The following is a 14,733-nucleotide window of genomic DNA, read 5'->3' on the forward strand; positions in this document are numbered from 1 at the left end:
AAGTTGAAGTTCTAAATTGGAGAAAGGCCAATTTTGACCGTATTAGGCAATAACTTTCAAAAGCTGATTGGGGCAGATGTTCGCAAGTAAAGGGATGGTTGGAAAATGGGAAGCCTTCAGAAATGAGATAATGAGAGTCCAGAGAAAGTATATTCCTGTCAGGGTGAAAGGGAATGCTGGACGACTAAAGAAATTGAGGGTTTGGTTAAGAAGAAGAAGGAAGCATATGTCAGGTATAGACAGGATAGATCGAGTGAATCCTTAGAAGAGTATAAAGAAAGTAGGAGTATACTTAAGAGCGACATCAGGAGGGCAAAAATGCAACATGAGATAGCTTTGGCAAATAGAGCTAAGGAGAATCCAAAGGGTTTTTACAAATACATTAAGGTCAAAGGGTAGCTCGGGAGAGGATAGGGCCCCTCAAAGATCGGCAAGGCGGCTGTTCTGTGGAACTACAGGAGATGGGTGAGATACTAAATGAGTATTTTGCATCAGTATTTACTGTGGAAAAAGGCATGGAAGATAAAGAATGTAGGGAAATAGATGGTAACACCTTGAAAAATGTCCATATTCCAGAGGATGAAGTGCTGGATGTCTTGAAATGCGTAAAAGTGGATCCCCAGGACCTAATCAGGTGTACGCAAGAACTCTGTGGCAAGGTAGGGAAGTGATTGCTGGGCCTCTTACTGAGATATTTGTATCATTGATAGTCACAGGTGAGTTGCTGGAAGACTGGAGGTTGGATAACGTGGTGCCACTGTTTAAGAAAAGTGGTAAAGACAAGCCAGGGAACGATAGACCAGTGAGCCTGATGTTGGTGGTGGGCAAGTTGTTGGAGGGAATCCTGAGGGACAGGATGTTCATGTATTTGGAAAGGCAAGGACTGATTAGGGATAGTCAACATGCCTTTGTGTGTGGGAAATCATGTCTCACAAATTTGATTGAGTTTTTTGAAGAAGCAACAAAGGGGATTGATGAGGGCAGAGTGGTAGATGTGATTTGTATGGACCTCAGTCACGTGTTCGACAAAGTTCCCCATGGGAGACTGGTGAGCAAGGTTAGATCTCATGGAATACAGGGATAACTAGCCATTTGGATACAGAACTGGCTCATAGGTAGAAGACAGAGGGTGGTGGTGGCAGGTTGTTTTTCAGACTGGAGGCCTGTGACCACAAGGATCAGTGCTAGGCCCTCTACTTTTCGTCATTTATATAAATGATACGGATGTGAGCAAAGGAGGTATACTTAGTAAATTTGCAGATGACACCAAAATTGGAGATGTAGTGGACAACAAAGAAGGTTATCTTTGAGGGTTTGGTTGAGAAGAAGAAGGAAGCATATGTCAGGTATAGACAGGATAGATTACAACGGGATCTTGATCAGATTGGCCAATGGGCTGAGAAGTGGCAAATGGAGTTTAATTTAGATAAATGTGAGATGCTGCATTTTGGGAAAGCAAATCTTAGCAGGATTTATACTAATGGTAAGGTCTTAGGGAGTGTTGCTAAACAAAAAAAAAACCTACAGTGCAGTTTCATAGTTCCTTGAAAGTGGAGTTGCAGGTAGATAGGATAGTGAAGAAGAACTAGAGGACATAGGTTTAGGGTGAGAGGAGAAAGATATAAAAGAAACCTAAGGGGCAACTTTTTCACACAGAGGGTGGTACGTGTATGGAATGAGTTGCCAGAGGAAGTGGTGGAGGCTAGTACAATTGCAACATTTGAAAGGCATCTGGATGGGTATATGAATAGGAAGGGTTTGGAGGAATATGGGCCAGGTGCTGTCAAGTGGGACTAGATTGGGTTGGGAATCTGGTCGGCATGGACAGGTTGAACTGAAGGATCTGTTTCCATGCTGTAAACTCTATGACTTTAATTAGTTTAAAGCTCACTCTATCGTCTTTGGTGTATGTTACATAAGGATGCTAGTCCCATCAAAGTTCAGGTGAAACCTGCATGAAGGGAATTATAGAATCTCTACAGAAAAGAGCAGGCCATTGAGCCCATCAAGTCCATACCAACCCTCTGAAGAACATCCGACCCAGATCCCGTGCCCCCATCCTATTTCCTTAACCCTGCATTTCCCATGGCTTACCCACTTAGACTAATATCCCTGGACATTATGGAAAATTTAAATAGCCAAACCACCTAACCTCCTTCATCCCTTTCTTCCCAATACTGGTGGTAGTGTCCCTTGAACTGTAACTCAATTCTTTTACACCAACAGTTAAGCCACTCGTTTAAGTCCTTGACTTTATTTCACCCAAGTCAGTTTATATGAGGCTCAGGTCATAATCCTGAGGCTATCACCATGGTTAACATATAGAAATTAGTGAGATCAGATATATAGAACATGCAGCAGTTGCAATAATGGTTGTCCAATCCTTCATCCAGCAAGGCACTAAATTCCACAACTAACATCCTAAAACCTTCTGCCTTATGTTCTCTCTAGCATCCTTTAAGATGCTACATCTTTGACCAACCTTCTGGACATCAGCCTTAATATCCCTATTACTTTCAAACGGTCTTGTAAATCACCTTGAGATGGTCTATTATATTTACATCACTACATAAACACAAATCATTGTTTTTGATATTGTTGGTGATTCTTTTCGAATCATCCATAAAGCCATGGTTTAATTGTGTTCTATCTGTTTTGTTAAAGACTAAACAGAAAGTTTTATTTCAAAAATGTGAAAAAAACCTTAAAAGTAATTCCAATGTAGTTTTTTTTATCTCTTGGCGATTAATATATTTCATACAATAATACATTATTAAACGTAAACACTCGCTTTGAATTTATGCAAATGAAGGGGTGGGATGGATGACATTTAACCAAATTATTTCCATGTTGCTTTGAAAACATATTATCTTTCAAGTCGTAAAGCTACTTGGGGCACTTCGAAGGAACATTATGAAACAAATTTAGAATTGATTCACAGAAGGAATATTGAAAGTGTTTAAATCTGTTGCCTGCTCTTCTACATTGCATGGTCTGTTTCTTTTTGAATAGATGAGGAGGACAAAATATGACAGATTTCCCAAACAGTTCTTGATTTTTTAGTCTTTCAATAACAATTGACCTCTGTCAGGTGCAGCAATCAACCAGACAAATGGACAATGCTTCAAAAGGTAAGCATCGAACAAAGCAGAATAGGTGCCTTCAAATCAGAAGGTAATTTTGATGAGGAGTGTCATTCCACCAACTCACCCAATTAGAATGAGTCTGAATGACTCTCATTTTGGTTCTTAGTTGGAAACTACTTCCAGAATTAATCCAGGGATTTCTGCTTACAGTAATTGTTTGGGAAGTTCTTTGGACATGTTGATATCTCTCTCTGAGTTTCCTCATTGAAGTTTTCAAATTATATTTTACAAGGTTGAATAAGTGACCTGTAATCTTCTCCTAGAGTTGTATTTCAAGTATTATTCTTGGTATGCTTCACAGGTAAATTATATTGGTAAATCCATTCCTACAAATATTCATACCCAATTAAAATTCTAGTTTGTCTGCATTCCTCACACCTAGAAGAACTAGAGGACATAGGTTTAGGGTGAGAGGAGAAAGATATAAAAGAAACCTAAGGGGCAACTTTTTCACACAGAGGGTGGTACGTGTATGGAATGAGTTGCCAGAGGAAGTGGTGGAGGCTAGTACAATTGCAACATTTGAAAGGCATCTGGATGGGTATATGAATAGGAAGGGTTTGGAGGGATATGGGCCAGGTGCTGTCAAGTGGGACTAGATTGGGTTGGGAATCTGGTCGGCATGGACAGGTTGAACTGAAGGATCTGTTTCCATGCTGTAAACTCTATGACTTTAATTAGTTTAAAGCTCACTCTATCGTCTTTAGTGTATGTTACATAAGGATGCTAGTCCCATCAAAGTTCAGGTGAAACCTGCATGAAGGGAATTATAGAATCTCTACAGAAAAGAGCAGGCCATTGAGCCCATCAAGTCCATACCAACCCTCTGAAGAACATCCGACCCAGATCCCGTGCCCCCATCCTATTTCCTTAACCCTGCATTTCCCATGGCTTACCCACTTAGACTAATATCCCTGGACATTATGGAAAGTTTAAATAGCCAAACCACCTAACCTCCTTCATCCCTTTCTTCCCAATACTGGTGGTAGTGTCCCTTGAACTGTAACTCAATTCTTTTACACCAACAGTTAAGCCACTCGTTTAAGTCCTTGACTTTATTTCACCCAAGTCAGTTTATATGAGGCTCAGGTCATAATCCTGAGGCTATCACCATGGTTAACATATAGAAATTAGTGAGATCAGATATATAGAACATGCAGCAGTTGCAATAATGGTTGTCCAATCCTTCATCCAGCAAGGCACTAAATTCCACAACTAACATCCTAAAACCTTCTGCCTTATGTTCTCTCTAGCATCCTTTAAGATGCTACATCTTTGACCAACCTTCTGGACATCAGCCTTAATATCCCTATTACTTTCAAACGGTCTTGTAAATCACCTTGAGATGGTCTATTATATTTACATCACTACATAAACACAAATCATTGTTTTTGATATTGTTGGTGATTCTTTTCGAATCATCCATAAAGCCATGGTTTAATTGTGTTCTATCTGTTTTGTTAAAGACTAAACAGAAAGTTTTATTTCAAAAATGTGAAAAAAACCTTAAAAGTAATTCCAATGTAGTTTTTTTTATCTCTTGGCGATTAATATATTTCATACAATAATACATTATTAAACGTAAACACTCGCTTTGAATTTATGCAAATGAAGGGGTGGGATGGATGACATTTAACCAAATTATTTCCATGTTGCTTTGAAAACATATTATCTTTCAAGTCGTAAAGCTACTTGGGGCACTTCGAAGGAACATTATGAAACAAATTTAGAATTGATTCACAGAAGGAATATTGAAAGTGTTTAAATCTGTTGCCTGCTCTTCTACATTGCATGGTCTGTTTCTTTTTGAATAGATGAGGAGGACAAAATATGACAGATTTCCCAAACAGTTCTTGATTTTTTAGTCTTTCAATAACAATTGACCTCTGTCAGGTGCAGCAATCAACCAGACAAATGGACAATGCTTCAAAAGGTAAGCATCGAACAAAGCAGAATAGGTGCCTTCAAATCAGAAGGTAATTTTGATGAGGAGTGTCATTCCACCAACTCACCCAATTAGAATGAGTCTGAATGACTCTCATTTTGGTCCTTAGTTGGAAACTACTTCCAGAATTAATCCAGGGATTTCTGCTTACAGTAATTGTTTGGGAAGTTCTTTGGACATGTTGATATCTCTCTCTGAGTTTCCTCATTGAAGTTTTCAAATTATATTTTACAAGGTTGAATAAGTGACCTGTAATCTTCTCCTAGAGTTGTATTTCAAGTATTATTCTTGGTATGCTTCACAGGTAAATTATATTGGTAAATCCATTCCTACAAATATTCATACCCAATTAAAATTCTAGTTTGTCTGCATTCCTCACACCAACATTACGAAAAGGGGTGTGGAGATACAAGTAACAAGACAGGTTAAAATCCTTTATAGTGCAGGAGGTTAATTAGGATTGATCACATCCTTAACAAGTTTGCAAAAAACATTATAAAGAGAAACCTTGTTCACACAGAAAGGAGAATTAATCCAAGGACATTAATCCAAGAGTTAACACACTTGATGAAGAACCAATGCCAACATGAGGAAAATGCAGTAAGTGTTATCATTTCGAGTGTAGCTTAATCTAGAAGGGTGCTGGAAGCAAATAATATATAACAACTTAGAGAAAAGCATGTAGTGAATACTTAAAGAGGAAAACTATTCATGTTTTCATGGCTCTTTCAAAAATATTTGTGCCTGTACAACAGAGTTTGGGGTTCACAGGAAAGTTCTTTCAAGGAAGCTATTTCCAAACCTAAATATTGAACTCTTAAGATCTCAAGTAGTCCATGACTTGGAGACATAGAAATGCAACTTTCTTGTTTGAAGTAATTAATACAATTGCTACTGCTTACTTGTTCAAGCACATCCTGCAGATGCTTGTTGGAATACAGTGATATGTTAAAGAGAACATTATGATTTCAGATGGCATTTACTTACTTGTCTAATGAAGTAATGAATATTATAATTCTTGTGTTCCTTTGGTAACTTTATTCACTGTAATTCAGTGATATTCAACAATTTGCAAGAACATAGTGCCTTTAATTTAAAATAGTACTTCAAAGTGCTTTACAGGAAGATAAGGTAGTTTAATATCAATATGTAACGATATGTGAAATCGAACTTCAGAACAATCTTTCAATACACAATTCGTGGAAAACTCTGGGACTTAAAAATAACTTAGTTGAAGGTTGGTAAACATCTTGTTAGAAGGCTTGCATTGAAACCAAAAACAGTCGAACGGGATGCCACAGGTTTTAGTTTTAAGACCACTATTAGATTTATTACAACCTAGATTTAGAAACTAAATATAACATTGGCAAAAGTACAAATTTATACCAAGCTCTGAGTATGAGTCACAAAATTCATTACATGAGTAAAATGTGGGCAATAAAGTGGGTAGTGAAATTGAAAGACCATGCTAATGGTAGGTTCCCTGGGCAGTGCTGTCGAACAGAGAGAGACTGAGGGGTCAGGTACATAATTCTTTGAAATTTGCTTCACAAGTTGACAGGGTGGTGAAGAAGGCATTTAGCATGTTTGCCTTCATTGCTCAGGCCTTGGAGTACAGGAGTTGGGATATCATGTTGAGATTGTGCAGGAGATTGGTGAGGCCTTTTCTGAAGTACTGTGTGCAGTTCTGGTTGCCCTATTATAGGAAGGATATTACTAAATTAGAGAGGATTCAGAAAAGATTTATCAGAATGTTGCTGGGAATGGAGGGTCTGAGTTAGAAAAATAGGCTGGATAGGCTGAAACTTTTTTCACTGAAACATAGGAAGTTGAGGGGTTTATAAAATCATGAGGGGCATTGAATAACAAGGGTCTTTTCCCTATGTTGGGGAAGTTCATAACTAGGGGACATATTTTTAAGGTGAGGAGAGAAGAGTTAAAAAAAAATGAGAGTCATCTTTTTTTACACAGAGAGTGATTCATGTGTGGAATGAGTTGCCAGAGGAAGTGGTAAATGCAATATTTCAAAGACATTTAGATAAGTGCATGAATAGGAAAGGTTTGGAGATATATGGGTCAAATGCAGGCAAGTGGGGCTAGTTTAATTTGGGAACATGCCCAGGGTGGACTAGTATGAGCAAAAGGTCTGTTTCCGTGCTGTAAAACTCTATGATCTAAGAAGGATCAAACATGAGACATCAATAGTTCTGAAGATGGGGGGACTCAGCCAGAAGATAGTTGACTTGGAGGCAGAGGCGAACATGGAGCAAGTTGGGAGAATAGATTCCTAAGATATAAGAGGCAAAATTAGGCCATTCGGTCCATTGAGTCTGCTCTGCCATTCGATCCTCACCCCTATTTTCCTGCCTTCTCTCCATATCCCTTCAACCCATTTCCAATTAAAATTTTGTCTAACTCCTTTTTAAATTGACCATATGTACTCAAATAATAGTTGATCTCATGTAGAGTAGAGAGAGAGTATATTTTATTTGTCATTTCTACCACATGCAACTGATACAGTGAAAATAAGACAGCGTTCCTCCAGTACTGAGGGTGCTAAATGGACAGGACAAACTACACAAATGTACATGGCCTATAGTGCATAAGAAGTGCAAAACACGCAAGTTACACTGTAATAGAAGAATGATGAATAATAGACATTTTTCTGGCAGCAATTTGAAATTGTGCAAAGAATTTCAACTGGGAAAGTCCAATCATACTGTGTTAAGGAGCCTGATGGCTTGGGGGAAGAAACTGTTGCACAGTCTGGCCGTGAGAGACCGAATGGGCTGGTATCTTCTGGCAGATGGCAAGAGGGAGGAGAGTTTCAGTGAGGGGTGTATGGGGCCTTTCGGATGCAGCGAGTGGTGTAAATGTCTGTAATGGAGGGAAGAAGACCCCGACAATCATCTCAGCTGTCCTCACTATCCGTTGTAGAGTGTTACGAACCGAGACAGTGCAATTCCCGAACCAGGCAAGGATGCAGCAGCTTCGGGTACCCTTAATGAACCCTCTGTAGAATGTGGTGAGGATGGGGGGGGGGGGGGTGAGAAGTGGGCTTTCCTCAGCCTGCACAGAAAGTAGAGATACTGCTGGGCTTTCTTGGCTGTGGAGTTGGTGTTGAGGATCCAGGTGAGATTCTCCGCCAGGAGTGCGCCAAGAAAAAGTCAATCCCCTATTTTTGTCCAAATAACCTGGAATTTTCCATATATCTTGTGTAAACGTCGATCCTAGCTCTTCACAGATAACAGATCAACAGGTCAGTGTACCAGCCGTCACATCCGGCTCCAGTCTGCTGCTTGTTCTGTTCTACTCCTGGTCTTCCAGTCCGCTGGCAGTTGAGATTCGCTCCAGATTTTCAGTATTACCATAATTCATAATGGATTTTTCTTTATTTGTTTTAAGGTCAGTTGGGCTTCTGCTAATGATACGGTATGAATTTTGTTGGGCATGAATTGCAGCCCCTCAAAAATATTATCCATGTAATAGTTGACCCTATAAATTTAACCTTAACAAGTAGTCAAAACAATTCAATGATGACTGGAGTATGTACGGTACTCACTGTCCCAGAATCCACTGCACTTTGGGATAGCAAATTCCACAGACTGACAACCCTTTGGGAGAAGTCGTTTATCCTCAACTCTGTTTTAAATTTGTTACCTCTTATCTTAAGACTGTCATGCCTCGTCCAAGAATACCCCACAAGAGGAAGCATCTGCTCCACGTCGATACTGTCCACACCTTTAATCATCTTGAATGCTTCAATTTGATCACCCTTCATTCTTCTTCAGCATTTTGTTATCACTGTCTATTTTTCACCCTTAAGATCTGTGCCAAACCATCTGTCTTTTGTCTGGCTTCATCATGAAAGAGTGTCTGTATATTTGGGGTTGTTAATCAGAGGTGGAAAGGAGACAGGAACTTGGTGAAGTCATAATCACAGTTACTGAGCAAACTGGGAGCTGTGGGGTGACAAGTCGTCAAGTCCAGATAGACTTTAACTGGCTCTTTTAAGACCCTAGGATAATGAGATAATAGGGTCATTGGTAATTTTCAAAGCTTTGCTTGATTAGGAAAGATTCCATCAGATTGCTCTATTCAAGAAGGGAGGGAGGCAGAAAACAGGAAATTATGGGCCAGACAGCTTGATGTCCATCGGGGAGAAGTGCTAGGATCAATCAATTAAGAGATTATAGCTGGAAGCAGGGTAATAGGGAGGGGTCAGGATGGGTTTGCGAAAGGGAAATCATGTTTAACAAATTGATTAGAGTTCTTTGAAAAAGGAACATTTGTACTGACTGAAAATGTGAAGAATGAAGGCCAGCTACATCCCCCACATGCATGGAGCTGTTGGTAGAGATCTACTACTGGTTGCAGCATCTAAGGTTTGAAAAATACATTGTGGCACCGACAAACCAGGGACAGGAGGAAAACAATTTGAGGTGAGGGGCCTCATCCCCTGAGCTGGTAGTTGAGAAGGTGGGTGTAAGGAACATTTGCAGAGTCCTTCTTCACATTGCACTGCATCAGTGGCCTCCCACCTCTCCATCACCAGCCCCCACCTTTTCCCCCTCTCATTAGTCACTTTGTTGACTGAGATTTTGAAGATTTAAGGATCGAGGATTTTTAAACTATTCTAAAACAGAATAAATGCTGCATTCTCTACAGGAGATCTGGGAATGATTTGAGTAATACAAGTGACTGCATGTTTCCTCCACAAATCCAGTTCAAGCATATTTACTTTGTTCCACCTTACTCACTGTTTTTGTTGTTCTGTTTGATATCTGAAGCCTGCAACACGTGAGGATCATTGCAATTTATCCTCGAGGTGGTAATTATGGTCAGGCTGTTGCTTTGCTGTTGATTTTAGTATCTAGCAGGCAGTTACTGAGAACTGGTGAGTCAATCCGCAGCCATCCAGCTTAAAATCCATAGCAGGATGAGATGAAAGGTAAGCAAGAGAGAACAGACTTCAAAAAGTAGATGCCCTTTCTCCAATTTATTAAAGTTTAAGTGAAATATTTTCTGTACTGCTGATGGAGAGCGAGCAGAGAAGGGATTGGAGCCCACCCACAGGGTAACATGCACCTGCTGCTGAAGGCAAGCAGACAAGTCACTTCTATATTTGTCTGTAACACTGATACTCTACACTGTTCCCTAAAATTGAATGACTACCAGAGAGAGTCCGCCTTCAGGCAGCAGAACTGGCACATGCTTCCTGCTGGAGCTTACAGCCTGTCCAAAACATAATTACACCTATCATCCTTTAATTGGCCTTGTTCCATGTGGAGACAATTAACTGTGTAAAGACGATGTCCTTTTATGCTTTTCTCTACTTCTTGTTCTGAATAAGATGAGAAAATGACTTGTGAAAGCTGAGGATTGTTGAAGGATTAAGCACTGTTATACAAGCAAGTAACCTGACACTCATTGTAAATGTTGTTTACACAGCTTGTTCAAGCAGAAGTGGGTGTTTCCAGATGAGCTGGGGCCAAAGAGCTGTGTATAAATGGACATTCAAGTATTGAGTAGTCTGTAGACTCGTGACCATTTCTCAATGACAAAGACTTGCCTGCCTATCAAAACTACATCAGTGGTTCTCAACCTTTTCAGTTTCAAGGCACACTTCGATGGGACAAACAATTTCATGGCACACCTACCTTTTGCAGCAGGACTGATTGCTTATAGATATCATACTTACTTGTATTTTCTATGGTTATGACCATACTGGAGAGGTTTGAAACATTGTGCATATAACAAGCTCAAGAAAGATCCAAAACTTCAAAGTTTCAAATCCACCAGAAACAAATACCCATCTTCGACTGCACACACTGACACATTTTTAAAATCTGTTCAACTCAATTATTCTGAACTATTCATGAAGAATGGATCAGAGCCAAATGCAAAGTAAATGATATTGCAATTTTCCATCTTCATGGGAGCTTAATGGGCCTGCTAGAGAGCGCAGAGCCCTTTGACCTGGAGAGGAATTGATGACAGGGCCACCCGTAAATCTTAATTCACTGACACAGGGGCAACAGTGGTTCAGGGGTTAGCAATGCTGCCTCACAATGTCGGAGGCCCAAGTTTAATTCCAGCCTTGGGTGATAGACTGTGTGCAGTTTGCACATTCTCCCCATGTCTGTGTGGGTTTCCTCTGGGTGTTCTGGTTTCTTCCCACAGTCCACAGATGTACAGATTAGGTGGATTGACTGAGTGAAATTGTCCAGAGTTTCGAGGGATGTATGGGCTATGTGGGTTACAGGGATAGAGAGAAGGGTTGGGTTTGGGTGGAATGCTCTTTGGAGTATTGGTGTGGACTCAATGTTCCAAATAACCTCTTTCCACATTCTTGGGATTGTAATAGAAGTGTGTTATCCTGTTATTTTCATGTATACTGGAGCTATAAAGTGTAACTCTTACAGGTATGTTGTCGCAAACAGCAAGAGTACAGCAATAATGTGGTCAGAGGTCACTGGATTTTCAGGGATTGTAGAGAGTTAAAACACATGCAATGACAGCGGTCCAAACATCAGCTTCATTGAGCAATCCATTGCTCTTTTCTTTTCCGTCAGTAAAAATGGTATCTTAACATAGTTGGTATCATTGCATTATTTACCAATTTCTCTCAACAGTTGAGACATTCAGGTAAGGGGCAGGCCGCATCTCCTATCTAGGAAAATCTAAAGGTCCCATTGCTTTTTATTGTAATGTCTCTGTCTCATTTTGTTTCTTTTGTTTCAGATTTTTTATGATTGAATTTGAAGAGGAATTACTCCTTTTGTCAAGAAACTTATCCATTTCTTCTTTGACTCTATTCTAAGACTTAGGTCCGTGGCTTAACTAACGAAAATCCAACAATGTTCACCTTAAATTTCAGGATAAAGCGGAAACATGTCTAAGCAGGCAGGCCAATTTAGGCGTTGTTCAATAATTGTGTGTGTGCCTCCTTATTGCACATGGCAGTTTTTCCTCATCCAGAAGATACGAGCCTTGATCATTGTGTCTAGTCAGACCAAATGTTTGGGCCTGAGCATGTGCAAGCAGACTGCTAAATGAACAACTTTCCCATCTTTTGTGCATGGTAAGGAATCTCCGCCCACATGCAGTATTGGAAATCTACAAGAAATGGTGTTGCTTTCCAAAAATACTGCGGCACATTTCTCAACCTGCCACCTCTGAGGTCCATGATTGGCTCCTAAGTAGCTGAACAGTATAAGGGCTTGAAGGGCTTTTGCCCGAAACGTCGATTTTGCCTGTCCTCGGATGCTGCCTGAATTGCTGTGCTCTTCCAGCACCACTGATCCAGAATCTGGTTTCCAGCATCTGCAGTCATTGTTTTTACCTCAGTATAAGGAGAAGCCATAATCTCCATAAACTCAGGAACAGTCAGGGAAAATGACTTTAAGCCTGAAGAAAAACAGTTTGCATTCCTTCAGCAGTTGCTATAATTAAAGATAATGATTAATTCAGAGTTAAATGTATCAATCAGCCAACCTGTGCTTTCTGCAAACAAGTAAAAGCATGTGGAGATGGAAGACTGTGAAGTAGCAATCTGATCAGCAAAATCCTTATGAAGACAGCTGACTGAACTGCTTTCCCCAGTTTTCCCTTTCACCCATAATACCTATGTTTTTATTCCTGTCTTTATTTGAGTGTATAGGAGGAGTTTATAAGGAAGAAAGGTGTTTTATGATTAGATTAGATTCCCTACAGTGTGGAAACACGCCCTTCAGTCCAACCAGTCCCCACCGACCATCTAAAGACCCAGACTCATTTACCCCTGACTAATGCACTTAACACTATGGGCAATTTAGCATGGCCAATTCACCTGACCTGCACATCGTTGGACTGTGAGAGGAAACCAGAGCACCCGGAGGAAACCCATGCAGACATGGGGAGAACATGCAAACTCCACACAGACAGTCACCTGAGGCTAGGATCGAACCTGGGACCCTGTTACTGTGAGGCAGCAGTGCTAACCACTGAGCCACCATGTCACCTAATTATCTAGTAGAGTTATACGTCAATAAGTAATAATTCTTGTTAAGTTCAGAAATCAGGTCTTGGCACTTTCAGCAGAGGTCATATGACTGCAGCAAGTCAGAGAGTACGATGTACAAAGAAAGGCACTTATCCAAACAAGTCTAAAGTGGTTATTCATGAGCAGAGTCAGCTTCTCACTGTGTGTGGACAGGCATCTCAGTCAACCCACATACACAAGCTCAGGGCGAAACACAGGCACATAGGCTGTCAGTGTTAATGTGAAGACATTCTCTGCAGTGTAGCCTATAGGTCAAGGCAATCAAATCTAAACCAGAAAGCATGTTTTCAGAATGGTTAGTTCAGGTTAAAGTCAGGAATGAAAAATGAAATGAGATTAGAAAAATGATGTCATCAAAAAAGGAGAGATGAACTGAACAATGGCAGCTTTCTGTAAAAGATTGATGTTTCTAACTTTGGCAATGATCAATAAAATCTGGCGTGCTATTTCACATTTCTAAAAGAAAATTTATTGCTTTGCTGAGAAAGCCCTTGAGGACATTTGGTTAATGACAGCGCTCTTTTTAGATGATGGGTGCGTCCCAACTCTTGGGAAGAAACTTCTCTAGAGAAACGAGGGAAGAAGCTCAGCAGATCTGGCCGAGTTTTCCAGCACATGTAAAATGCACAATTGGATGACATCAGAAAGAATTAGTGAGAATTTAGTATAACATTGACCAAGAAAATCATGGGAAAGGAACAGAAGCAAAATAAAAGTACCAATCAGTCCAGACCAACAAAAGCCAACAAGCATTGCTCATTCCCAAGCAAGTAACTAAAATCCTGAACAAGAACAGAAGTTGCTGGAAAAGCTCAGCAGGTCTGGTTTACAGCTTCTGCAGTTCTTTCAGTTTAAAAAAAACATCCTGAGTTTTCTGAATAGCTGACTCAAAAGATAATCGAACAGAGACTTGATGGTAAAAAAGTTCTGTTTTGTTATGTCATTCAGTGGTGCTATGTTAGTTTGATATTTCAGGCTGTTAATGAAACTAACTGAGGTGTGTACATTGTGACATTCCTCTAAAACAATAATGTGTATTTTAGTGATGCATTATACTAAGCTAAAAGCCTTGTTAATTTGGATAAATGAAAGCAAAGCAAATGGGAAATTTTCATTAGTACTTATCTATCTCACAATAATATATGATTTGTTCTAAAGGATATAAAACTAGTTTACCTGCACTGCTGATACAAATCTTTAATACTTAACTTTGCCTATGTTTGTCAACAGGTACAGATCCTCCAATGCATCACTCTTCGGCCTATTGACTTTACTGGTGGCATTTTTGCTCGCAACACTCATTTTCACAAAATATATTAAGCCATGCAATTTAAACACTGTTATGCAAATCAAGAAGCAGATTGATAGCTGGCATTTAAATCCTACACCACCAGAAAAGCTAACTTTTCTGTCTCCATATGGAGGAACTTGGTAAGCCATGTCAGATAATATTTCTACTTTAAAATAACTCGCAACCAGAACTGACTAAAAAGTTTCATAATTCCGACATTTAATTATGTAAGACTTTTTTAATGTCCAAGATGCTCCCTTTACTGAGAACAGAAACTGTCAGCAATAGATTTAACATTATATAAATG

The 14,733-nt window shown here is 39.8% G+C and overlaps 1 protein-coding gene across 2 annotated transcripts in view; it reads left to right on the plus strand.

Annotated features, from left to right (window-relative positions):
• The first annotated feature begins 5,565 nt into the window (after positions 1-5,565).
• The window catches only part of LOC122539926 (beta-1,4 N-acetylgalactosaminyltransferase 2-like), a 48,567-nt gene continuing 39,399 nt past the window's right edge, over positions 5,566-14,733 (plus strand). For both annotated transcript variants that reach the window (XM_087977870.1, XM_087977869.1), the window contains exons 1-2: positions 5,566-5,691; positions 14,366-14,566. In XM_087977870.1, coding sequence (XP_087833996.1) covers positions 5,678-5,691; positions 14,366-14,566 — 215 coding nt within the window. In that variant the 5' untranslated portion in view covers positions 5,566-5,677. The remainder of the gene's footprint in view (positions 5,692-14,365; positions 14,567-14,733) is intronic.

Source organism: Chiloscyllium plagiosum, unplaced genomic scaffold (genome assembly GCF_037043375.1).
Source record: "Chiloscyllium plagiosum isolate Xiang-an unplaced genomic scaffold, Cpla_swu_hap1 HiC_scaffold_32, whole genome shotgun sequence".
In the NCBI taxonomy this organism is placed as follows: domain Eukaryota; kingdom Metazoa; phylum Chordata; class Chondrichthyes; order Orectolobiformes; family Hemiscylliidae; genus Chiloscyllium; species Chiloscyllium plagiosum.